Source organism: Mobula hypostoma, chromosome 7, assembly GCF_963921235.1.
Source record: "Mobula hypostoma chromosome 7, sMobHyp1.1, whole genome shotgun sequence".
Taxonomy (NCBI): domain Eukaryota; kingdom Metazoa; phylum Chordata; class Chondrichthyes; order Myliobatiformes; family Myliobatidae; genus Mobula; species Mobula hypostoma.
Genome location: NC_086103.1, coordinates 163606218 through 163633668, shown reverse-complemented (window position 1 = coordinate 163633668; position 27451 = coordinate 163606218). Strand labels below are relative to the sequence as shown.

The following is a 27451-nucleotide window of genomic DNA, read 5'->3' as shown; positions in this document are numbered from 1 at the left end:
CAACAGTGCCTCTTTCACCTCAGATGGTTGAAGAAGTTTGGTATGTGCTCCTGAATCCAAGAACTTTCTACAGGGGCACAATTAAGAACAACCTGACTGGCTGCATCACTGCCTGGTATGGGAACTGTACTTCCCTCAACCGCAGGACTCTGCAGAGAGTGGTGTGGACAGACCAGGCAATCTGTGGATGTGAATGTCCCACTATTCAGGACATTTACAAAGACAGGTGTGTAAGAGGAGCCTGAAGGATCATTGGGGACCCGAGTCACCCCAACCACAAACTGTTCCAGCTGCTACCACCTGGGAGACAGTACCACAGCATAATAGCCAGGACCGAAAGGATCCAGGACAGCTTCTTCCACCAGGCCATCAGACTGCTTAACTCATGCTGATGCAACTCTATTTCTATGTTATATTGACTGGCCTGTTGTACACACTATTTATTATAAATTACTATAAATTGCACATGTAGATGAAGACACAACGTAATTTATTTATGGCAATATTACTTTGTGTTGTGTGTATGAGTTATATGTACTGTGTTGTGCACCTTAGTCCGGAGGAACATTGTTTCATTTGGTGGTAAACATGAGTATGGTGGAATGACAATAAACTTGATTTGAATTTATGGCAATTTATGTTCTCTATAGCTCACTAATAATGTGCAGTTATTCCTCATGTATATGAAGGATGTAAGTAATAGTCAATCCAAATTCAAATCAATTCAAATTAACAAATAATGTGCATTTGTGACATGCGTTTAAAAAGTAAACAGTTTAATACTACTGGTGCTTCATACGCAAGAAGCCTGGGTAGTAGCAAAGGGCTCAGTAGATCCGTGGCCTGGGGGGAAGAAGCTATTTCCCGTTCTGAGAGTTCTTGTCCTAATGTTACAATATCTCCTGCCTGATGGTAGGGAGTCAAAGGGAATGTGGGACAGATGGGGGAGATCATTGAACATATGCAGCAGTTTTGATAACTATCTCTGTGTGGAAGAAACCATGCCGCTCCCCTCCAGTGATAACACCATCATTTGCTGACAGCACCACTGTTGGCTGTATCGAAGGTGGTGATGAATTAGCATACTGGAGGGAGATTGAAAATTGGGCTGAGTGATGCAATAACAACCTCTCACTCAATGTCAATAAAACCAAGGAACTGATTGTAGACTTCAAAAGGGGGAAACCAGAGGTCCCTGAGCCAGTACACATCAGAGGTGGAGAGGGCCAGTAACTTTAAATTCCTGGGTGTCACTATCTCAGAGGACCTGTCCTGGACCCATCATATAAATATAAATGCAAAGTAGGCATAGGCATGACAGTACCTCTACTTCCTCAGGAGTCTCCAGAGGTTTGGCATGTCATCAGAAATCTTGGCAAACTTCTATCGATGTGTGGTGGAAAGTGAGCTGATTGGTTGCATTACAACCTGGTATGGGAACAACTATGGCCTTAAGTGGAAAATCCTACAAAAGGTAGTGTATTCGGCCCGGTATATCATGGGCAAAGCCCTCCCAACCATTGGACACATTGATATGAAACATTGCCGTAGAAAAGCAACATCCATCATCAAAGATCCTCACCGCTCAGGCCATGATCTTTTCTCACTGCTGCCATAAGTTAGAGAAGTACATGTGCCTCAGGACTCGCATGGCCAGTTACTACCCCTCAACCATCAGACTCTTTAACAAAAGAGGATAACTACACTATAGAAACCATAGAAACTACAGCACAGAAACAGGCCTTTTGACCCTTCTTGGCTGTGCCGAACCATTTTCTGCCTAGTCCCACTGACCTGCACACGGACCATATCCCTCCATACACCTCCCATCCATGTATCTGTCCAATTTATTCTTAAATGTTAAAAAAGAACCTGCATTTACCACCTCGTCTGGCAGCTCATTCCATACTCCCACCACCCTCTGTGTGAAGAAGCCCCCCCTAATGTTCCCTTTAAACTTTTCCCCCCTCACCCTTAACCCATGTCCTCTGGTTTTTTTCTCCCCTTGCCTCAGTGGAAAAAGCCTGCTTGCATTCACTCTATCTATACCCATCATAATTTTATATACCTCTATCAAATCTCCCCTCATTCTTCTACGCTCCAAGGAATAAAGTCCCAACCTATTCAACCTTCCTCTGTAACTGAGTTTCTCAAGTCCCGGCAACATCCTTGTAAACCTTCTCTGCACTCTTTCAACCTTATTTATATCCTTCCTGTAATTTGGTGACCAAAACTGAACACAATACTCCAGATTCGGCCTCACCAATGCCTTATACAACCTCATCATAACATTCCAGCTCTTATACTCAATACTTTGATTAATAAAGGCCAATGTACCAAAAGCTCTCTTTACGACCTTATCTACCTGTGACGCCACTTTTAGGGAATTTTGTATCTGTATTCCCAGATCCCTCTGTTCCACTGCACTCCTCAGTGCCTTACCATTAATCCTGTATGTTCTACGTTGGTTTGTCCTTCCAACGTGCAATACCTCACACTTGTCAGTATTAAACTCCATCTGCCATTTTTCAGCCCATTTTTCCAGCTGGTCCAAGTCCCTCTGCAGACTCTGAAAACCTTCCTCACTGTCTACTACACCTCCAATCTTTGTATCATCAGCAAACTTGCTGATCCAATTTACCACATTATCATCCAGATCATTGATATCGATGACAAATAACAATGGACCCAGCACTGATCCCTGTGGCACACCACTAGTCACAGGCCTCCACTCAGAGAAGCAATTCTCTACTACCACTCTTTGGCTTCTTCCATTGGGCCAATGTCTAATCCAATTTACCACCTCTCCATGTATACCTAGCGACTGAATTTTCCTAACTAACCTCCCATGCGGGACCTTGTCAAAGGCCTTACTGAAGTCCATGTAGACAATATCCACTGCCTTCCCTTCATCCACTTTCCTGGTAACCTCCTCGAAAAACTCCAATAGATTGGTCAAACATGACCTACCACGCACAAAGCCATGTTGACTCTCCCTAATAAGTCCCTGTCTATCCAAATGCTTGTAGATTCTGTCTCTTAGTACTCCATCCAATAACTTACCTACTATCGACGTTAAACTTACTGGCCTATAATTTCCCGGATTACTTTTCGATCCTTTTTTAAACAACGGAACAACATGAGCCACTCTCCAATCCTCCAGCGCTTCACCCGTAGACAGCGACATTTTAAATATTTCTGCCAGGGCCCCTGCAATTTCAACACCAGTCTCCTTCAAGGTCCGAGGGAACACCCTGTCTGGTCCCAGGGATTTATCCACTTTAATTTTCCTCAAGACAGTAAGGACCTCCTCCTTTTCAATCTGTACAGTTTCCATGATCTCACTACTTGTTTCCCTTAATTCCATAGACTTCATGCCAGTTTCCTTAGTAAATACAGATGCAAAAAACCTATTTAAGATCGCCCCCATTTCCTTTGGTTCCGCACATAGCCGACCACTCTGATCTTCAAGAGGACCAGTTTTATCCCTTACAATCCTTTTGCTCTTAATATACCTGTAAAAGCTCTTTGAATTATCCTTCACTTTGACTGCCAAGGCAACCTCATGTCTTCTTTTAGCCCTCCTGATTTCTTTCTTAAGTATTTTCTTGCACTTCTTATACTCCTCAAGCACCTTATTTACTCCCTGCTTCCTATACACATCATACAACTCCCTCTTCTTCTTTATCAGAGTTGCAATATCCCTTGAGAACCAAGGTTCCTTATTCCTATTCACCTTGCCTTTAATCCTGACAGGAACATACAAATTCTGCACTCTCAAAATTTCTGCTTTGAAGGCTTCCCACCTACCAATCACATCCATGCCAGAGAACAACCTGTCCCAATCCACACTTTTTAGATCCTTTCTCATTTCTTCAAATTTGGCCTTCTTCCAGTTCAGAACCTCAACCCTAGGACCAGATCTATCCTTGTCCATGATCAAGTTGAAACTAATGGTGTTATGATCACTGGAACCAAAGTGCTCCCCTACACAGACTTCTGTCACTTGTCCTAACTCGTTTCCTAATAGGAGATCCAATATTGCATCCCCTCTAGTTGGTTCCTCTATATATTGATTTAGAAAACTTTCCTGAACACATTTTACAAACTCTAAACCATCTAGACCCCTAACAGTATGGGAGACCCAATCAATATATGGAAAATTAAAATCCCCTACCACCACAACTTTATGTTTCCTGCAGTTGCCTGCTATCTCTCTGCAGATTTGCACTTCCAATTCTCTTTGACTATTGGGTGGTCTGTAATACAATCCCACTAATGTGGCCATACCTTTCCTGTTTCTCAGCTCCACCCACAACGACTCAGTAGACAAGCCCTCTAATCTGTCCTGCCTGAGCACTGCTGTAATATTTTCTCTAACAAGCAATGCCACTCCCCCACCTTTCATTCCTCTGCCTCGATCACATCTGAAACATCGGAACCCTGGAATATTAAGCTGCCAGTCCTGCCCCTCCTGTAGCCAAGTTTCACTAATTGCTACAACGTCATAATTCCACGTGTCAATCCACGCCCTCAACTCATCCGCCTTCCCCGCAATACTCCTAGCATTGAAATATATACACCTCAGAAGATTTTTACCACCACTCACAACCTTTCTATTAGTGGATTTGCTTGAACTTTTAACATCATTTATTTTCACCCCAGCCACACTGTCAGCTCTGGTACTGTGGTTCCCATCCCCCTGCAAATCTCGTTTAAAGCCTCCCCAATAGCATTAACAAACCTCCCTGAAAGGATATTGGTCCCCCTAATTTTATTTCTTGTATTCCCACTACAGATGATCTCACTTTAAGGATTATTTATCTTGTTATTTCATGCTCTTGTTATTTATTGCTATTAATTTATACTTGCATTTGCAAAGTTTGTTCATTGATCCTGTTTACAGTTACTGTTCAATAGATTTGTTAAGTATGCCCACAGGGAAAAGAATCTCAGGGTATATTTGGTGACATGTGGTTGCATGTACTTTGATAATAAATTTGACATTGAACTTTGCATCCCTGATGATAAATGCTGTCTATGGATATTCTGAGGATCTGTTTTTGAACATGAAAGTTGATACGAATTACCTACAAAATCAGAGTGTCAATGAGGGAAATCCAGATAATAAATAACATTATGCAAAGTATATACAACCACTAACAATGTTAGATGGAGACGTCCAAGTTTGCCTGCCATATAGTCTTGAGTTATCTATGTTTATTAATAAACGTGAGAAATTCTGCAGATGCTGGAAATCCAAATTGACACACACAAAATGCTGGAGGAACTCAGCAGGTCAGGCAGAATCTTATAGAAATGAATAAACAGTCAATGTTTCGGGCAAGACCCTTCATCAGGACTGAGGAGAAAGGGGAAGCCAGGGGAAGAAGGGCAAGCTAGAAGGTGATAGGTGAAGCCAGGTAGGTAGGAAAGGTAAAGGGCTGGAGAAGGAAGGATCTGATGGGAGTGCGCTCATGCTGCTTTGGGGAAATAATCTGCCCTTTAAGGCAGCTTAATCCTGCACCCCAAATAGAAGTGTGATCGCAGATATATATGTAATACACACCAAATTCTGGAGGACCCCGGCAGACTAGACAGCATCTATGGAAAATAGTAAACAGTCAACGTTTCAGGCCAAGAACCTTCATCAGCATAGCAGGGTCCTGATGAAGGATCTTGGCCTGAAACGTTGACTGTGTACTCTTTTCCATAGATGCTTCCAGGGCTGCTGAGGTCAGTTCCTCCAGCATTTTGTGTGTATTACATTGATTTTTGGCATCTGTAGATTTTTTTCTTGTTTGCAAATATATACATGTTTTGAGCTGGGGAAGCTTTATCTACAATCAATGTGAATTTTGGCACCCTAGTAAATGACAATAGTGTCCTTTTTACTGGTGGTATCATCCAAAATCTTGAAGGCACCATAGAGCCAAACAATTGGGTAGATGATGCAGAATTTTTAAAAAGGCTCAATATAGTATTAACTCTAGTATTTAGATTAAGAGACTCATTTGAGAAGTATTCTGTATGTTAAATACATATTGCCTTTTTAAAATATTCTGCTCTGAGACTCTTGATCTTTATGAAAGAGATTTGCACTGCAGTGTAAAATGCAGAGATTATGTCTGTAAATCAGAGAGCCACATGCAAATCCAGTTTCACTTGTCACTGTACCTGTATTGTTGGTTGTTTAGTGCATCAGAAAGAAGAATTTACCTGTAGAATTAACTGCAGACAGTCTTTATATTGTTGGTGTTTACATGCAAGTGTCCATGACTGGTGACCTTGGTTGAGAGATCTCCGTATCAGAGTTAAGCATCTTTATGTATACAACTTTGTTCTGGCAATGATAATTTTTCAGTAGTTAGAGTGATAGATCATCTAGATCAGGGGTGGCGACCCTTTTTGAGAGCATGTGTCCTATTGGCAATAACCTTTTCTTTAAAAAAAAATCTTCCACATGCTATGATCTTAAACAGAGATGATCAAAGATTAATGAATGGGTAATAATAATTACGGACTTTTTAAGGAAAAGGGATGAATTATGTTGTTTATTTACACATGTTTATTGCTTTGCTATTAATAAAAGTATGACTATAACACAGATTGAAATAGAAAGCCTATTTAAACATGATTAGATCTTTTAAAAATATCCATGAAGGTGCTAATCTATATACAGTATTTATCATTATTGTCACTGAATATCTGGTGTACACTTACAACAGAAGAAAAAATTATATGCAGAGCAAAAGCCAGCCTTCACTGGCCCAACTATTTACTATCCAAATACTGATGTGTACACTGGGGTCTGCGAGGATTTCAACACGTATCGTCCAACAGCTGGTGCCAAGCTGTGTGAAATATTTAATCTGAAAACATTTCAATGCTTTTGGGTTGTAAAAATTTGGTAGTAAAGATGGTCATTGTGTATTTTTTTTTATCGTGTGTGGAGTATAACGAATAAGGAATGGCAGTGCATGCTGCATATCAGCCAAGTTTTCCCCCACCTCTGGTCTAAGGGATGCTAATGCTGCTTGTGTATTTAGTATTAACACCCCACAAGTCCCAGTTTCTATTATATATAAGAGGTAGCTGATATACGTTGTTGTTCTATTTCAGAAGTCTTCAGCTCACACGTACTTTCAAGAGCAGCCTTTGTCAATCACGAAGTTGGCCATAATTGGCTTGATTACAGCTCTCCGTCTACGTCGATTTGGGACGCACCCAGTGATGCCTGCAATAGCTGGCCAACCAGTACCGTCTCTCCGACTCACTCAACTCCAGTAAGTAACACCAAGCAAGTAGATGTGTTTGGTGTCAGTGCAAGCTCTAGTTTGATTCCACTGATTGATAGTTTATTTACAGAAGGAAAAGGAAGTTTGTCTGCAAGGATATCAAGATTGTTTATAATGATTCTTCAGTACATCAGTGTAAAGCAGAACAAAATGATTACTCTAGATCCAGTGCAGCATAAAAACACTAAGCATAAAGAACACAATAAAAACACAAGTATAAAATCAATCCAATTAAACATACTCAACTGTTTTTATATTTTTATTTGTGTGTATACATATTATATATTTATATTAGTATGTACATAAAGTGACACTTGGTGACGTGTATAGAGTGGTGGTGGTAGGAAGGGTTAATGGATGGAGATGTTGATCAACTTGATGGCTTGGGGGAAGTAAGTGTTTGAGTCTAGTGATCCTGGTACGAATGCTGTGTAGCCTCTTGCCTGATGGGAGTGGAACAAACGGCCCATGAGCAGGGTGTGTGAGATCCTTCATGCTATCGCCAGCCTTTTTCTAGCACCATTCTGTGTATATTTTTTTATATATATACACACGCGCGCGCACACATACATACACACACACACCTTGGTGGCAGATAGACTGGTGCTGGTGATGTGCTGGAATGCAGATTTGTATACAAGCGGCTTAAGGGAATTGATATTTGATCTCTAACAAGTGGAGAAAAAGTGAATTTTGTATTTGTGCATTGGGTTTGAGGTTCAGAGGAAAGGCCATACACTCTGGAATTAAATCTTAATATGGCAAGCATCCATTGAGCCCAAGCGGTGAGACTCCTGGTCATCTCTACACAATTTTGTGGCTTTTCTCTACCCTGACCACCAAGACCTTGGGGATACTTTGGGAAGGACATTCCTGCTTTGGAAGCAGTGCGGGGGAGGTTCACTAGTGGGATTCTGGAGGCACTGGGGTTAGCCTCAGGAGAGAATGAGACACCTTGGGCTATACTCGCTGGAATTCAGAAGAATGAGAGAGGATTTTGTATAACATTATGAAAGGGATAGATAGCATAAAGGCAGGAAAGTTGTTTCAATTGATAAGTGAGACTAGACAGGGGTCATGGCCTCAAGATTTGGGGCAATATATTTAGGACAGGGGTTAGGAGAAACTGTTTTCCCCAGAGAATATTGAATCTGTGGAATTCTCTGCCCAGGGAAGCAGGTTTGAAACATACAGCGATAGCTGCAGCAACAGCCCAGAGGTTGGGTTTGCTGTGGCAAGTGAGATGCATCTTGACCGGTCAGTGTTTTGTCCACCAGTCATAAGGCACAAGCCAGGAGTATGGTGAATAGGGTTTGCCTGAGAACCTCCACACCTTCCTGGTCGAAGCAACCAGTGTTATAGACATCTCATCCAATTGAAATATTCACTTCTTCCTCCGCTAACAAACTGACTGTGTTATGTTCCTCTGTAAGATACAATCTAGAGGAGACAGGGCCTCATTGGCCCCTCTTCAAGCCATGATATCAACTGCCTTGAATGTCAGTGTTACCACCACAGGATCCCCATGGCAAGTTGTACACATTGCCAGCTTGGAAGTAAATCACATGTCCTTGTCTGTTACTGTAAAAGCCTGAAATCCATCTATCCAACAGCACAGTTGGTGTACCTTAACTGCATTGACTACCACTTCAAAAAAAAACAAAAGAGCCTCCATCTGGGCAATTACACTGTGAACAGTGAAATGATGTGCTGGTTGTAGTATCACTAGCTTCCTTTATCAAAGGTATAGCACACAGTCAGAAAATTAAGCTTGGAGTCTTAGAAATGCCTTGCAGTTTGCTCAGCTGTTTGTGACTGAATAATGTATATTCCAACTTTTTTTATATTTTATCATGCAGTCTTTCCTAGTTGTGAATTAACATTTCCTTGCTCTTGTAACAATATCTAGTATCCATAACAATTTAAAAATGAACTTTTATTTGTTTCCTCTCACTTTAGTCGATCCTTTTGGGTAACTCCAACAACAGCCTCTGGTCCACCACTCCCTTCAGCAACCCAATCTGGTCCACCTGTCGAGACAACAGCCTGACTTTCAACACTCCCACAAGCAACAACTCAATGGCAAGCGTTGATCTTATAGGAGGAGAGAACCCAACACCTGGCCAAATAGAAGACCTTGGGCGAATGTTTGATCCCTGGAAGAACCTCGATAATATTTGGAGACCCACCCCTGGAAGGCGAAGTTCTGATCCCTGGTCAAATAATTCTAACTTCCCCCATGAGAACTAATGTGTTGATGTCTGCAGTTGTAGGTGATGCACAGAACTTGACTACAAGCACAGTATGACACCGCTTAAAGTGGAATGTTGATGAAGCTGAACCTTGTTGTCCAGAAACTCTTCTCTCAAATTCCTTTGCACAACTTCAGCATACAATAAAGTGAAGCTGCACAAAGAAATTTGTGAGCAGGTGTTCCTGGTGCAGGGATCCAGTTCTCAGCCATAACTTATCACTATTTTCGCTTCCTGCCACGTGATTATAATTCGTATCCGCTATAAAGAATTCAATCCAAACAGTAATTATGGTTTGAGAGATTTCTGTTGCGGTTGCAACAGATGGCTTCGTTCGTTCACATGCTCAAGTTTAAGAAGCAAATCACTGCAATATCTGGTCATCCTGTATGTTCAGTGAAATACATCTTAAATTTATTTTCAGTTTAAAGAATGAGACGTATTACATCCCAAAAAAAGCATTGCAATGTGTTTTTAAGATAATGGAGATAATGGATTTCTCTACCAGTATTAAGTTCCAAGTTCAGCTGTTTTTGTGAGGACAAGAGTTAATGGAACCCTTTGTTTTTAAGATGCAAAGTGGATGTTTTAGAAATGGGAATGTGTTGGTAAGTGATAAGTTATAATTATGTATCCAGCATTTTGACTTTCATTTGTATTTAAAAGGGCAATGGAATCATAAAGATTATGGCAGTGCATTTGGAGACTGAAAGCTGCATTCAGTTTTTCCGGTTTTCCTTTTGTCATCATAATGAGCTTCACAATGTCTGCTGGTCGCTGTTTACTCTGGATGGAGCACGCAGACCCAAAGTTTATGGAAGCAGTGAGATCTCACTTTGTGTTCTTTGATTGAAACACAATTCTCTGGGTTGTACTTTTTGAGATAAATAAAGTTTTTCAGAAACTGAGCTTTGTTCCTCCTTATTCATTGGGCCAGAGGTTGCTGTTAGCAGGATTAAAGTTAGACACACCACAAACACAGGAAAATACATCAGCCCACTGGATTATTTGGCTATGATAGACAGAAATCTATTTTTAAAAATTGAAATACTTCATTCTTTTAAAAATTATAAAAATAAATCCCACATTTAGAGGCCGAAGCCTATCAATGAATTCCCTGTGCCACGTCTATCTTGACAGAGCCTTTCATGAGCACCACCACTTTGCATTCCTGTGTGCTGAGAAATGCAATGTTGGAGTATAATCAGTGAAACTTTGGCAGAGCTCAGAGTTGTGCTGGTCTCTACTCAGTTGCTGGATTTTAGCACCACCTTGTGGTAAAACAGCAGAATTAGACGTCCATTTACCCTTCCTTTGAGTGCAAGGGGAAGTTGACGATAGGCCCATCTATATGAACGAGTCCTTTACATACAGTAATACTTATTTCTTCATCTGTCTTGTGTATAAAATCTTGTTCTTTAATCACTTCCCTTTGCCTTCAGAATCTTTTGCTATGGAACATAGAACGGTACAGCACAGGAACAAGCCTTTTTAATTATTAATTTGATAACTAATTAAATCAGTAATCAAATGCCCAACCAATCTAATCCCTTCTTCCCACTCAATAGCGATATCTTTCCATTTCCTGTACATTCATATGTCCATCTTGTACATTTCCTGTATTTGCCTCCACCACCACCCCAGGGAATGTGTTCCAGGCATCCAGCACTCTGTTTTTAAAAAAAAAACAACTTGCCCCAGAGCTCTCCTTTGAATTGATCTCTCAATCATCTCCGGTATTAGATACGTCAACCTTGGGATAAAGATACAGTTACAAAAAAATTTTGCGAACCCTTTGTAATTACCTGGTTTTCTGCACTAATTACTCATAAAATGTGGTCTGGTCTTCATCTAAGTCACAATAACAAACAAAATCTGCCTAAACTAATAAAACACAAAATAATTGTACTCTTTGTCAATACTAAGTACACCATTTAAAGGATCACAGTCTGGGTTCAAAGAAGTATGTGAACCTGTGGCCTTGTACAAAAGCTATTTGGAGTTGGGTGTTCCAATCGATGTGATGAGATTGGAGGTGCCCTGCCCTATATAAAAACAAAAACACACACAAAATCAGGTTACTGACAGAGTCTGCTCTTCTCAAGAAAGAACTGTTCGTGCACCATGCATTGATCGAAACAACTTTCAGATGAACTTAGAGGAAGAATTATAGAGATGCATGAAGCTGGAAAAGGCCGCAAAAACATTTTTAAAAATCTAAATGTTGATCAGTCCACAGTAGGAGAAATTGTCTACAAATGGAGGAAATTCAGTACTGTTGCTACTCTCCCTAGGAGTGGGAATTCTGCAAAGGTTATACCAAGAGTACAACATGCAATGCTGACGGAGGTGAAAAAGGACCCAAGGCTAACAACAAAAGACCTGCAGAAATCTGGAACTTGCTGAAGTCTGTTCATGTGTCTACTATAAGAAAAACACTGAGCAAGAATGGTATTCGTGGAAGGACACCACAGAGGAAACAACTGCTTTCCAAAAAAAAAACAACTGGACCTCTCAAGTTTGCAAAACACTTCTGCAACAATGTTGTGTGGACAGATGAAACAAAAGTTGAATTTTTTGGCAGGAATGCACACCAATATGTTTGGAGGGAAAAGAGCACTGCACACCAACACCAAAATCTCATCCCAACTGTGAAGCACGGTGGAAGGAGCATCATGGCTTGGAGCTGCTTTGCTGCCTTGGGGCCTGGACAGCTTGCAGTCATTAAGGGAACAATGAACTCAAAATTGTATCAAGACATTTTACAGGAGAATGTAAAGGTAGTGGTTTGTCACCTGAAGCTTAATAAAAGTTGGATGATGCAACAAGACAATGATCCTAAACACAGAAGTAAATTAACAGAAAGATTTAAAAATAAGAAAATGTGTGTTTTGGAATGGCCAAGTCAGAATCCAGACCTTAATCCAATTGAGATGCTGTGACGTGACCTGAAGAGGGCTGATTAAGCAAGGTATCCCAGAAATATTGATGAGCTGAAACAATTTTGTATAGAGGAATAGTCTAAAATTTATCCTTGCCATTGTGCAAGTCTGATCAGCAGCTACAGGGAACGTATTTAAAGGTTGCATGGATGAACTACAACAATTGTTCATCCCAGTTTGGCAAAAGAATAAATCAAGGAAGGTAGTGCACCCGTGGCTGACAAGAGAAATTAGGGATAGTATCAATTCCAAAGAAGTAGCATACAAATTAGCCAGAGAAAGTGGCTCACCTGAGGACTGGGAGAAATTCAGAGTTCAGCAGAGGAGGACAAAGGGCTTAATTAGGAAGAGGAAAAAAGATTATGAGAGAAAACTGGCAGGGAACATAAAAACGGACTGTAAAAGCTTTTATAGATATGTAAAAAGGAAAAGACTGATAAAGACAAATGTAGGTCCCCTGCAGACAGAAACAGGCGAATTGATTATGGGGAGCAAGGACATGGCAGACCAATTGAATAATTACTTTGGTTCTGTCTTCACTAAGGAGGACATAAATAATCTTCCAGAAATAGTAAGGGACAGAGGGTCCAGTGAGATGGAGGAACTGAGTGAAATACATGTTAGTAGGGAAGTGGTGTTAAGTAAATTGAAGGCAGATAAATCCCCAGGGCCAGATGGTCTGCATCCCAGAGTGCTTAAGGAAGTAGCCCAAGAAATAGTGGATGCATTAGTGATAATTTTTCAAAACTCGTTAGATTCTGGACTAGTTCCTGAGGATTGGAGGGTGGCTAATGTAACCCCACTTTTTAAAAAAGGAGGGAGAGAGAAACCGGGGAATTATAGGCCAGTTAGCCTAACGTCGGTGGTGGGGAAACTGCTGGAGTCAGTTATCAAGGATGTGATAACAGCACATTTGGAAAGCGGTGAAATGATCGGACAAAGTCAGCATGGATTTGTGAAAGGAAAATCATGTCTGACGAATCTCATAGAATTTTTTGAGGATGTAACTAGTAGAGTGGATAGGGGAGAACCAGTGGATGTGGTATATTTGGATTTTCAAAAGGCTTTTGACAAGGTCCCACACAGGAGATTAGTGTGCAAACTTAAAGCACACGGTATTGGGGGTAAGGTATTGGTGTGGGTGGAGAATTGGTTAGCAGACAGGAAGCAAAGAGTGGGAATAAACGGGACCTTTTCAGAATGGCAGGCGGTGACTAGTGGGGTACCGCAAGGCTCAGTGCTGGGACCCCAGTTGTTTACAATATATATTAATGACTTGGATGAGGGAATTAAATGCAGCATCTCCAAGTTTGCGGATGACACGAAGCTGGGTGGCAGTGTTAGCAGTGAGGAGGATGCTAAGAGGATGCAGGGTGACTTGGATAGGTTGGGTGAGTGGGCAAACTCATGGCAGATGCAATTTAATGTGGATAAATGTGAAGTTATCCACTTTGGTGGCAAAAATAGGAAAACAGATTATTATCTGAATGGTGGCCGATTAGGAAAAGGGGAGGTGCAACGAGACCTGGGTGTCATTATACACCAGTCATTGAAAGTGGGCATGCAGGTACAGCAGGCGGTGAAAAAGGGGAACGGTATGCTGGCATTTATAGCGAGAGGATTCGAGTACAGGAGCAGGGAGGTACTACTGCAGTTGTACAAGGCCTTGGTGAGACCACACCTGGAGTATTGTGTGCAGTTTTGGTCTCCTAATCTGAGGAAAGACATCTTTGCCATAGAGGGAGTACAAAGAAGGTTCACCAGATTGATTCCTGGGATGGCAGGTCTTTCATATGAAGAAAGACTGGATGAACTGGGCTTGTACTCGTTGGAATTTAGAAGATTGAGGGGGGATCTGATTGAAACGTATAAGATCCTAAAGGGATTGGACAGGCTAGATGCGGGAAGATTGTTCCCGATGTTGGGGAGGTCCAGAACGAGGGATCACAGTTTGAGGATAGAGGGGAAGCCTTTTAGGACCGAGATTAGGAAATACTTCTTCACACAGAGAGTGGTGAATCTGTGGAATTCTCTGCCACAGCAAACTGTTGAGGCCAGTTCATTGGCTATGTTTAAGAGGGAGTTAGATATGGCCCTTGTGGCTACAGGGGTCAGGGGGTATGGAGGGAAGGCTGGGTTCTGAGTTAGATGATCAGCCATGATCATAATAAATGGCGGTGCAGGCTCGAAGGGCCGAATGGCCTACTCCTGCACCTATTTTCTATGTTTCTATGTTTGGTGAAGGTTATTGTTGCTAAAGGACAGTTATTAAATGTGAGGGTTCACATACTTTTTCCAGCCTGGACTGTGAATGATTAAACAATACGTTCGATAAAGATAATTGTTTGTAAAGTACAATTGTTTGTGTTGTTAGCGTACGCAGATTGTGTTTGTCTACTATTGTGATTTGGATGATCAGACCACATTTAATGAGTCAATGATGCAGAAAACAAGGTAACTGCAAAGGGTTCACAAACTTTTTCTTGCCTCTCATAATTTTACAACCTCATTGCTTCTCTGTCTTTTGACCAAGCTGTTCTTATCAACTGTAGATTTTCCCTTGCCCTCCGCCACTCCAGAAAAAGGCAACCTAAGTGCGTGCAACCTCTCCTAGCAGGTGCCCTGTAATCCAGACAGCAACTTGGTAAACCTCTTCCGCACCATCTCCAAAGTCTCAGCATCCTCCCTGTAAAGGGGGGAGCAGACTGAATGCAAAATTCTAAATGCAGAACTTTATGAAGCTGCAACAGACTGTAAATTCACAATTCTCATTCATTTAAAGCCAAGCCTGCCATGTGCCTCCTTTACCGCCCTATTGCCCTGTGTCATCACTTTCAGGGAGCTATGAACTTGGACCCCAAGATCCCTCTGCTGATCAAAACTGTTAAGTTCAAGTTTAATTGTCATTCAACCATACACATGAATACAACCAAACAAAACAGCATTATTCTTGGTACAATGTACAAACCATGATACTAGACAATCACGCGGCACAAGTCCCTGAGTGTCATGGCCTGTAGATTGATGGTGCGTGGGATGTTGTCCTGGAGCCACATCTCTGCAAGTGTGTATCAATTATCAGGCCTCACTGGTGCAGCCACAGACGAACACATTCCAGCTTGTCTTCCACCGAGCAAACACTGGAGAGCAGTTCTGACAGAAGGGGCCGGCTCCGATCCAGCAAGGTCTCCAGTATGTCTGCCATACCCCTGCTCCCTCACACACTGCCTCCGGTATCTCCTCCCCTAGGCAGCTGCAACAAGGTGACCCGGTGGAATGAGGGCCTGCTCCCTGCCATCGGTCTCACCAATGAATCTGTGAACAACACTTGCAATATTCTACATTACCGATGTCCTGTGATCGCATGAAAGAAGACAAAGACAATTATTGGCACTGTTTGTTGGACAGTGCATTGCCTCTGATGTGGTGTAGCAGGCTGCAACACGATGAGCATAAAGTCCAGCTTCACCACGATTGAGCATCTCGCTAGTGGGTTAGGCCTGTAATACCTGATGTTCTTAACAGCCAGCAGTTTCTTGTGATCATAAAAAACAGGTGAAGGATGATCTTTGGACCCAGGAAGGTTGCTGCAATTGAGCGTATCACTATCTTACCAAACAGGTCTTTCCATTAACAGTGTCAGGCCTCCAAAAGTACAACACTTCTGAGTTAAATTCCAGCAGCCCATATCTGCAAATGATATATAGTGTATCCTGGCTAGCCTTCTACACTACACCAATCTTCATACCATCTGCAAAAGTTACTAACGCACCCACCTATACTTTCATCCAGGTTATTTATATCCATCACAAACAGCAGAGTATGGATCTCCGGAAAGCCACTAGTCTCACCTCCAGCCAGAAGTCCCATTGACCACTATCCTCTTGTCTTTTTATGGGTAAGCCAATTCTGAATCCAAACACATTCATTATGGATCTAATGTCTCTTCTGGATGACCCTGTGAGGGGCCATGTCAAATGCATTACTAAAACCTACGTAGACAATGGTCACAGCTCTACCTTCATCTATCATCTTTGTCACTCCTCAAAAAAAACTCAATCAAGTTAGTAAGACCTGACTTGCCCCATACAAAGCCGTGCCAACTGTTTCTAATTAGCCATGGGTTTCCATTTGCTGAAATCCTATCAGATCCTGGGGACTTATTCACGTTAATGTTTTTTCATTAAACACTGCATCCTTTATCTTGAACTGTCCTAACGAATTAGCATGCTTCACTCTGATCTCCCTATGCTCCACCTCCTTTGAAAGTATTGATGCAAAGTACTCATTCAGATCCTCATCCATATCCCGTCTCCAAGCACATTTTCCCTCTTTTATCCTTGATGGTCCTATCTACATCCTAGTTACCCTCTTGCTCTTGATGTATGTATAGAATATCTCGGGAGTCTCTTTAATCCAACTTCTAAGCATGTTTCATGATCCTTCCTGGTTTTCCTAATTCCTTTCTGAGTTTTTTTCTGGTTTTAACATCCTAAAGGGCTCCATTTGATCTTAGATTTCTAAACCTTACCTATGTTTATCTAACTGACTATATTCACCACCTCTTTCAACACCCAAAGTGCCCTCACCTTGCCATCCTTGTCCTTCTTACTGTAACATGTTTTCCTGTTCTCTATACACTGTCCACATGTCAGATATGCAGTTGGCCAAAAACAGATGTTCCCAATTGCAACACACAAAATGCTGGAGGAACTCAATGGAGAGGAATAAACAATTGATGTTTCAGGCTGAGACCCTTCAACAGGACTGGAAAGGAAAGGGGGCAGAAGCTAAAATAAGAAGGTGGAGGGAAGGTTAAAGAGTACAATCCCAAGGGGTAGCCATGGGCACCCACATGGGCCCCAGCTATGACTGCCTTTTTGTTGGGATCCGTATTCCAAGCCTTCCCTAGTAATGTTCCCCCAACTCTTCCTTTCTCCATATATTGATCACTGCATTGGTGCTTGGTGCTGCTTCGTGCACCCATGCTGAGCTTTGTCAATTTCATCAACACTGCCTCCAACTTCCACCCTGCCCTTTAATTCACCTTGTCCATTTCTTGCACCTCTTCCTTGAACTCTCTGTCTCCCTTTCTGGAGACCGACTGTCTACTGACATCTTTTATAATCCTACCAATTCCCACTCTGTCTTCTGTAAAAATGCTATTTTGTTTTCTCAGTTCCTTCGATTCTGCCGTATCTGTTCCCAGGATGAGGCTCTCCTTTCTAGGACATCAGAGATGTTCTTCTTCAAAGAATAGGCTTTCTCTTCCTCCATCATCGATACTGCTGTCATCTCCATCTCCATTGCCCAGACTCTTACCCCCCCCCCGCCTGTTTTTGGCAGGAATCGCTCCCTCCGTGATTCTCGTCCATTTATCTTAATAACCCTCCTGGCACATAAATCCTGCACCTGCCCATTCACCTCCTCCCTTCCTCCTATTCAGGGTCCCTAATAGTTCTTCCAGGTGAGGCAATGTTTCACCTGCAAATCTGCTGGGGTCATCTATTGTATCTGATCTGGCCTCTTCTACAATGGTGAGACCTGTCATAAACTGGGGGAGACACTTTGTCAAACACCTTGCTCCAACCGCCAAAAGTGGAGTTTCCCAGTGGCCAACCATTTTAATGCCTATCCTTATTCCTGTTCTGACACGCCTCCTTTTTTGCCGTGATGAGGGCAATTTCTGGGTAGAGGAGCAACACCTCATAGAGTAGTTGGTCTTTAACCTGATGGCATAAGCATTGATTCCTCCTTCCAGTAATTTCTGTTCCTTCCTCTTTCCCTCTTCTTCTATTCCCCACACTGACCTCTTGTCTCTTCTCCTCACCTGCCCCTGGTGTCCTTCCTTCCCTTTTTCTCATGGCCTACTCCCCTCTCCCATCAGATTCCTCCTTCTCCAGTTTTTTACCTTTCCCACCCACCTGGCTTCACCTATCATCTTCTAGCTAGTCCTCCTTTCCCTCCCCCACCTTTTCATTTTGACATCTCCCTTCCTTTCCAGTCCTGAAGAAGAGTCTCGGTCTACAACATCATCTGTTTATTCATTCCCATGGATGCTGCCTGGCATGATGAGTTCCTCCAGCATTTTGTGTTGCTCTAGATTTCCAGCATCTGCAGAATCTCTTGTGTTTAGAAGTACAAGCTGGCAGGTGATAAGTGAGACCAGGTGAGGGAGAAGGTGGGTGTTTCCCCTATTATCTCCCAACTTCTTAGTTCATTCCCCCCTCCCTCACCTACCTGCCCATATATATCGTGTCCAGTTCTGGGCTATGTATCTAAGAAATGATGTGCTGGCATTGGAAAGGGTCCAGAGGTTTGCAAGAATTATCCCAGGAATGAAAGGGTTAATATATGAGTAGCATTTGATGGTTCTGGGCCTGTACTCACTGGAGTTTAGAAGAACTGGAAGCCCATCAAATATTGAAAGGCCTAGTTAGAGTGGACATGGAGGATGTTTCCAATAATGGGAAAGTCAACTGTACAGGGCCCTGGTGAGACCATACCTGGAGTACTGTGCGCAGTTTTGGTCTCCGAATTTGAGGAAGGACATTCTTGCTATTGAAGGAGTGCAGCGTAGGTTCACAAGGTTAATTCCTGGGATGGTGGGACTGTCATATGTTGAAAGATTGGAGCGACTGGGCTTGTATACTCTGGAATTTAGAAGGCTGAGAGGGGATCTTATTGAAACATATAAGATTATTAAGGGATTGGACACGCTGGAGGCAGGAAGCATGTTCCCGCTGATGGGTGAGTCCAGAACCAGAGGCTACAGTTTAAGAATAAGGGGTAGACCATTTAGAATGGAGTTGAGGAAGAACTTTTTCACCCAGAGAGTGGTGGATATATGGAATGCTCTGCCCCAGAAGGCTGTGGAGGCCAAGTCTCTGGATGCTTTGAAGAAAGAGATGAATAGAGCTCTTAAAGATAGCGGAATCAAAGGTTGTGGGGATAAGGCAGGAACTGGATACTGATTGTGGATGATCAGCCATGATCACAGTGAATGGTGGTGCTGGCTCGAAGGGCCGAATGGCCTACTCCTGCACCTATTGTCTATTGTCTAGGACCAGACAGCACAGCCTCAGGGGGAAAAAAACGTTCCTTTAGAATAAAAATGAAGAATTTCTTTAGCCAGAGAGTGGTGAATCTGTGGAATTCATTGCCACAGATGGGTGTGGAGGCCAAGTCATGGGGAAATTTAAAGTGGAGATTGATAGGTTCTTGATTAATAAGGGTGTTAAAAGTTACAGGGAGAAGGCAGAATGGGGTTGAGAGGGAAAATAAATCAGCCATGATCACGAAACCAAAAGGTGTGAAAAGTCAGGAGACAACAGCTGCTCAAACTGCAGCCATTCTCAAACCAGAATACACAGACTCTACCTTAGCCATTACTTACAGGAATCTGAGAATCCCCCAATTCCCTTAAAACTTTATCACATGTACCTATCCAGGAGTCTTAAAAAAGATCCCATCATATCTGCCTCCACCATCGTCACTGGCAGCCCATTCCACGTACCCACCAGTCTCTGCGTAAAAAACTTACCCCTGCCATCTCCTCTGCACCTACTTCCAAGCACCTTAAAACTGTGCCCTCTTGTGTTAGCCATTTCATCCCTGGGAAAAAGCCTCTGACTATCCACATGATCAATGCCTCTCATCATTTTATACACCTCTATCAGGTCACCTCTCATCCACTACAGCTCAGGGTGGTACGTAGTGTAGTGATTAGCACAACGCTTTGAAGTACAAACAACCTGGGTTCAATTACCAACACTGCCTGTAAGGACCGTCTATATTCTCCCCGTGACCTCGCGGATTTCTTCCGGGTGCTCCGGTTTCCTCTCTCAGTCCAAAAACAAATCTTTTGGTAGGTTCATTGGCCATTGTAAGTTTTCCCGTGGTTAGGCTAGGGTTAAATCTGACATTGCTGCCCAGCGCAGCCTGAAGAGCCAATTCCGTGCTGTACCTCAACGATAATTTTAAAAATGTTGAACACAGATGTTTTTGGCAAGGCCTTGAGCATTCATCTCAATTTAAAGAACCCTGATATCCTAACAAAATCATTGGCAGAAAAAGATTGCCTAATTAGCATTGTTTGTAATATGGGGGTAACAGTTATCCGATGTGTTTGGGAATAACCAACTCTGAACTTGGCAGAAAAAATGCACACCTCCTTTGCCGCATTCAGTAAGTGGTCGTTGGAAAGTTTCCAGCATTGCTGAGGCGACTGCACCAAACTCAGTGACAAAGGCATATTCTAATACTCAAACATGCTCAAGAAAGAGTTCAACGTGCAGAGCTGTTACCAGCAATTCAAAGTTCAAAGTACATTTATTATCAAAGTATGTATACAGGTGTCCCCTGCTTTTCGAACATTTGCTTTACGAAACCTCACTGTTACGAAAGACCTACATTAGTTCTTTACACTTTACACAGACTGCAATTGCGTCACCTCTGATCTGGGCTGACAATTACGTGCCCGGCAGCACCTAATTAATTAGCATGTTTATCTCGGCTTTTTTCTTAAAGATGTGCTGTGTGCCTCCACGCTACCGCTGTACCCCTGTATGCTTCGCGGATCGGTATCAGTCCGCGGTCTGGAGGGTGGGGGCCACTGCACCACCCAAACTCCAACGACTCAGCCTAACACACCATCATCAGTGTGCTTGATGTCTTCCCGATTCCCGTGATACTACACTGTACATACATAATTTCTACTTTATATCGGCTGTATATTTTTACGTGTTGTTTGGTATGATTTGGCAGCTTCATAGCTTAAAGGTTACTGGAGAGAGTGATCTTGCCAACAGCGCTTGCGTGAGATTTTCTGCCGAGAGCGCTTGTGTGAGATTTGCGCTACAGAGAACAGTGCCGGCAATGATTGTGGAAAGTATTTCTACTTTATATAGGCTGTGTATTTATCATATCATTCCTGCTTTTACTATATGTTACTGTTACTTTAGGTTTTAAGTGTTATTTAGCATGATTTGGTAGGTTATTTTTGGATCTGCAAACGCTCACAAAATTTTCCCATATAAATAAATAGTAATTGCTTCTTCACTTTACGACATTCCGGCTTACGAACCGTTTCATAGGAACACTGTATCTACGGATGGCGGGGGAAACCTGTACTTTACACAACCTTGAGATTCATCTCCTTACAGGCAGCCACGAAACAAAGAAACCCATTTGAACCCATTAAAACAAGACTGTCAAACAGTCACTGAGCAGAGAGAGAGAAAAAAAACACAAATTGTGCGAACAGTACAAGTGAGCCAAATAGAACTGAAGTTGACGAAAGTGAATCCATAGCTGGGCAGATTCATAAGTTAGTTGTAGGCCCCAGTCCCTGTTCAGAACAGAGGCAAGCAAACCTGCTGGAGCGGCAAGCTGACGTCCAACACAGAGACAAGTAAACCTCATACAGCAGCCCACTCCTCACCTCCAGCCCCAACACCCTGACCTTTTCAATCTGGCCATGGAATCATTGATTCATATTTATACAGCAAGGAACAGGCCCTTCGGCCCAACTTGTCCATGCCGACCAAGTTACCCCCCCCGGTGCCAGATCCATTTGTCTGCATTTAGTCCGTATCCCTCTAAATCTTTTCTATCCACCGAGGCACCTAGTTAAATTTTGTAACCGTACCCACCCCTACAGCTCCCTCTGGCAGGTTGTTCCATACCCATCTTCCTCTGTGTGACAAGCATGTCCCTCTGATCAAGTTTAATTTCACTTTTCCAGCCTTTGCAATCCACATATTGTTCATCAGAGAAAACTGAAGGTTATAAAGCCGTGAAGAAAACAAATGTGTGTGAGGTTTAGTAAAACACTGGGATCTAAGTGATGGTTTAGCTTTGAGAACTGTGCCTATTCTCCCTGGTGGTTTGATTTACTGCAAACAACTTCAGATCCCTTATTGAAAGGAGGTGAGGGGAGGCCCGGTGGGAAAGGGACAGTTCATCAGCAATAGAAGAAACCATTAGAGAGGGAGAAGGGCGAGAGAGAGAGAGAGTAGCAGGAAGTTTTATCAGTAAAGAGGGGGAGCAGCAATCATTAAACGTTAACTGGTCAGTGCTGTGAACTGCAGTTAGTGATCAATTCGCTACAGTAAAAACATATTGGGTGGGAAGCCTGAGGAGGAGTAATACAGGATAAAGGTTACTGCTCCAAAAGGGTGCAGGAGCTTGGGGGTATGTGTGCACAAATTAGGGTGGCATGGTTAGCACGATGCTTTACAGTGCCAGTGACCTGGGTTCAATTCCCCCCACTGTCTGTAAGGAGTGTGTACATGACCGCGTGGGTTTCCTCCCACAGTCCAGAGACACTGGTTCGTAGGTTAATTGGTCATCGTAAATTGTCCCATACAACACACATAAAAGTTGCTGGTGAACGCAGCATCTGCAGGTTTTCTCGTGTTTGCATAAATTGTCCCATGATTGGGCTGGAGTTAAATCAGGCGATTGCTGGCCAGCACAACTCAAAGGACCCGCTCCGTGCTGTATCTCCATGAATAAATAAACATTATTGAAATGGTGTGGCAGGTTGAGGTAGATGTTAATGTCACAATTCTCAACAGACACAGTATGAAAGCAGGGTAGTCGGGTTGAAACGTTATAAAACACTGGTCCAGCCTCCATTGAGTATTGTGTTCAGTTTTGGTCACCCATTCAGAGAAAGCGTACAAAGACATTAAAATGGGGTTCCATAAACATTTACAAACATATGGTTCCTAAAATGAAAGAGCACTGTTCCAAGTGTTTTCTTTAGAGAGCAGAAAGAAACAAAGAAAAACAAGAAATAAACTGGAGGAACATATAAGAGTACAGCACAGAAACAGGCCATTCAGCCCACAATGTTGTGCTGAACCAGCAAAAACGCCAATCAAAAACCCCCCTATCACTAATCTTTCCATCTTCCCCACATCCATGTGCTTATCCCAACATCTCTTAAACAATTCTTGTATTACTGAAAAGAGGATTGTAATGTATTTGCCCTACCACCATATCAGGTGGCACATTCCAGGCTTCCGTGACTTTGAGTAAAAAGCTTACCCCTCATACCCCCCTTGAACCTACTCCTCTCACCTTCACTGTATGCCCTCTGGTATTAGACATTTCATCCCTGGGATACAGATACTCTCTGTCCACTCTATCTATGCCTCTCAACCTTGTAAACCTCCATCAGATCTTCCCTCAGTCCGGCACCCCAGAGAAAACCACCCAAGTTTATCCAACTTCTTGTGACAGCACATGCCCTCTAAACCAGGCAGCATCCTGGTAAACCTCTTCTGCACCCAAAGCCTGAACCTCCTTCCTTTAGCGGGGGTGACCAGAACCGTACGCAATAAAGGCCAGGGGGACAGGGCAATGTTTTGGCGCAAGACCCTGCATTAGCATCTGATACAGGGAATCGACTCAAAATGTTCATCACCACAGGTATGCCCTCTTCTCATTGCTGCCATCAGGGAAGAGGTACAGGAGCCTGAAGACACGTTATCAATGTTTTAGGAACAGCTTCTACCTGTCCACCATCAGATTTCTAAATAGACAGTGAACTAACTCATGTACACTACCTTGCTATTTTTGCTCTTTTAAAAATTAATATAAATATAAATATATATTTCTTATTGTAGCTTATAGCTTTTTACATACTACTGCCGTAAAGCAACAGATTTCATGACACACGTCAGCGATATTAAACCTAATTCTGACCTTGGCCTTCCCTTTACCTCTCAAGATGCTAAGTTCTTACACATTTTTTGCTTTAGACCAGGGGTTCCCAACCTTTTCCATGCCATGGACCCTACCCTTTACCGAGGGGTCTGTACACCACAGGTTGAGAAATCCTGCTTGAGATTCTAGCATAAATGATGGAAAGAACAGTGCCCTCTGTATGTAACCATTTCATGAAATAGGGCCAATTTTTTAAAGTACAGTTCAGGATTTGAGGACTCTGCCTGCTCCTTTATTTTCGCAGAAGATTCAACTTGTCACCAAACATGCTAATGAAGAGACATACTGTTGAAAGTATCATGGTCTGATGCGGCAATCAGAATGTCCAAGAACACAGGAAGCTGGGGAGAGTAAAGAATTCAGTCCAATCTATCAGGAACGTACCCCTCCTCACCATCCATAGTCCCTACAGGAGGCCCAGCCTGAAGATGGCAACGACTATCATCACAGATCCCCACCCATCTTCTCAAGCTGCTAACAGGCTGGAGGTACAGAAGTTTGAAGTCCCACCAGACCAAGTTCAAGAATAGCTACTTCCTTTCTACCATTCAGTTCTTGAATCAACCTGCACAAAGAAATACCACTAAGTACCTTATTAATAGCACTTTTTCTATGGTAATTTCCAGTAAATGATCACCGCAAACAGAGGCCAGCGAAGGCGAGGCTGATCTGAGGGTCGAGGCGTGCGGGTGCGAGGTAAGAGTCGCTGCTCTGCTCTCGGCGGCACTGAGGATGTGAGGCTGCGAACTCTGCAATGATTTGCCCTGCTGTGTGATGAACTGCGGCTGAGGCTTCGGGCCTGCTCCAGGCTTTGGGCCTACTCCGGGCTTTGTGTCCATGGACTCACTCTCATTCTGAACGCTGCTGCTTGCATGATGTGTTTTTTTCTTTCTCTGTGCCTTGGGCGTTTGTTGGTTTTTATAAATGGATTCGTTAGGGTTTCTTGTTTTGTTACTGCCTGTAAGCTGACATACCTCAAGGCTGTATAATTTATACTTATTTTGATAATAACTGTATTTTGAACAATCCTGCTCACTGCAGATGGAAACCATGTGACCACTTTGATCACTTCACACTAAAATGTTTTTTTGCACTAATTGTGTTCCTCCTTGTATAATTTAAAGTATGGCCTTCTTGTGAATGTTGCAACCTGTGGTACTGCTGGTTTTTGACTGGACTTGTGCAGACATGTATTTGTGCACATGACAATAAGCTCCACTTTGACGTGTTTCAGTATTCCAGTTTTCCCAGCAGCTCCACTTCACCTGGTAATTGAAGGTGAATCTGCCTGCTGGGATAGTGACTCATGATTAGATTAATGGTCTACCCAGAGAAATTACTGACGACTGTTTGGATGAAACTTCACAACAAATCTGCAGTTTGATGTTTAACGTCCTCAGTGCTGAACGTGTTCCATGGCTGTCGCTCACTTTAGGGACTCTGCAGATACACGTTCCATGTGTCTTTGCTCACTGTTTTCACTACAGTATTTGCACGACTTAGGGGCTGTGGACTGAGGCCACTGGCTTCTGGACGGGCTTCACTCTTACGGGGACTGTACTGTTTGATGTTTAATGCTGTGTGTGTTCTTTGCTTGATTTCTGCTGTGATTTCTTTTTTCTCACACGTTGGGTGTTTGATGGTCTTGTGTTTCTTTGTGGCTGCCTGTGGGAAGATGAATCTCAGGGTTGTATACTGCATGAACCTTTAATCAAATGAACTTTTGTATACATAACTTTGTATGTACTTTGAAAGCAAGCCCTTGAAATTTTTACAGCCTAGAATTGTGAATTCAACCCTTTGCACTGGCAGTATTGGTTATTGATTGAAGCCTTTTCACTGATGGTTTACCCTCACAATTAAAATGTTGGAGGCAACTATGTGCTGAACTCCAATGAAAAAGAATTGTTGACATTTCGCTGTACCTCAACATGGCCCTTAAACTGTGTCTACCTGCACTGTAACTAGACTCTGTAACTAGACCGCTATATCCTGCATCATTTTTCTTTCCCCTTTTATACTACCTCGATGTACTTACGTGTGGAAAGTTTTTCCTGGTAACTCAGTAACAGAAAGCCACTTATCTAAATAGATGACCTGTATAAAAATCGATTGGTGACCGCCAACTTCCTTTCCATAATCACAATTAAACCACCTACGCCAGAGCAGCCATCAGCAGCTCCCTAAATTTTGCAATGTCACATTTTTTCATGACAAACGCCTGGTTTTGCTTTTGCAAGTGATTTTGTGTATCCAGGACCATCATCCCTCTGGTCAGCGAGCCCTGTAACTCCACGGTTACACCGCACTGAATATATTCAGTAACAACACCCTCATCGATGGCAGCTGCCACTGCATAAGAATCACAAGGATTAAAATCTGGATCAACGTGAGATTCTGCATCCTTTTGCTCGACTGCCTTGTCCTTCCCACTGTATCTTGTTATTGTCCTCATGAAGCAAGCCTTCACAGTGTCTTGACTCACCCACTCATCAAAGAACTCCTGCAAAAGAAGTAAGAAAATTCTGAATTGGATGCTTCCCACAATCTAGGAGCCTATTCACTACATGTAGACATCAAAGATCATATTGATAATGTTTACCAACAATATCCATCAGCTAAATCTCTTTATGCTTGTGAAAGATAACCTCTTCCCAGACATATTCGTGTCTTAAGAGGAAGGGATATATTTTAGTTTTATTTAGAGACAATGCACGGTAACGGGCCTTCAAGCCCAACAAGCCTGTACTATCCAATTACACCCATGTGACTAATCAACTTTGCTTCTTTGTAGGAGGAAACCAGAGCACCCAGAGAAAACCCACATGAGCACAGGGAAAACGTATAAACTCCTAAAGGCAATGGCAGAAATGAACTCAGGGCACTGGCTGATTCAGGTAAAGTAAAATCTTTCAGTTATGAAAAATAAAATCGGCCTTGCAAATTTCTTTTCCATCCACTCCCAACTGCATAAAACTCCACCCTATTTCAAAAGTGACTGTTTAAATAAAGAGGATAAAGCCACTGATTGTTGACTTAAGAGTCATAGATAAGTACAGCACAGAAACAGGCCCTTCGGTCATCTAGTCCATGCCGAAGCAATTAAACTGACTTCTCCCATCGACCTGCACTGGGACCATAGCCTTCCATATCCCTACCATCTACGTACCTGCCAAACTTCGCTTAAGCATTGAAATCGAGCTTCCATGCACCACTTGCTTGT

The 27451-nt window shown here is 42.6% G+C and overlaps 2 protein-coding genes across 5 annotated transcripts in view; one reads left to right on the top strand and one right to left on the bottom strand.

The window, feature by feature from the left end:
- The window catches only part of tmem131 (transmembrane protein 131), a 191722-nt gene extending 181270 nt beyond the window's left edge, over window positions 1-10452 (top strand). For both annotated transcript variants that reach the window (XM_063054492.1, XM_063054491.1), the window contains 2 exons: window positions 7123-7286; window positions 9258-10452. In XM_063054492.1, the coding sequence (XP_062910562.1) occupies window positions 7123-7286; window positions 9258-9548 (455 nt within the window). In that variant the 3' untranslated portion in view covers window positions 9549-10452. The remainder of the gene's footprint in view (window positions 1-7122; window positions 7287-9257) is intronic.
- A 10415-nt stretch (window positions 10453-20867) lies between these two features.
- The window catches only part of LOC134349726 (nucleoside hydrolase-like), a 47432-nt gene continuing 40848 nt past the window's right edge, over window positions 20868-27451 (bottom strand). For all 3 annotated transcript variants that reach the window (XM_063054488.1, XM_063054489.1, XM_063054490.1), the window contains exon 7: window positions 20868-26731. In XM_063054488.1, the coding sequence (XP_062910558.1) occupies window positions 26384-26731 (348 nt within the window). In that variant the 3' untranslated portion in view covers window positions 20868-26383. The remainder of the gene's footprint in view (window positions 26732-27451) is intronic.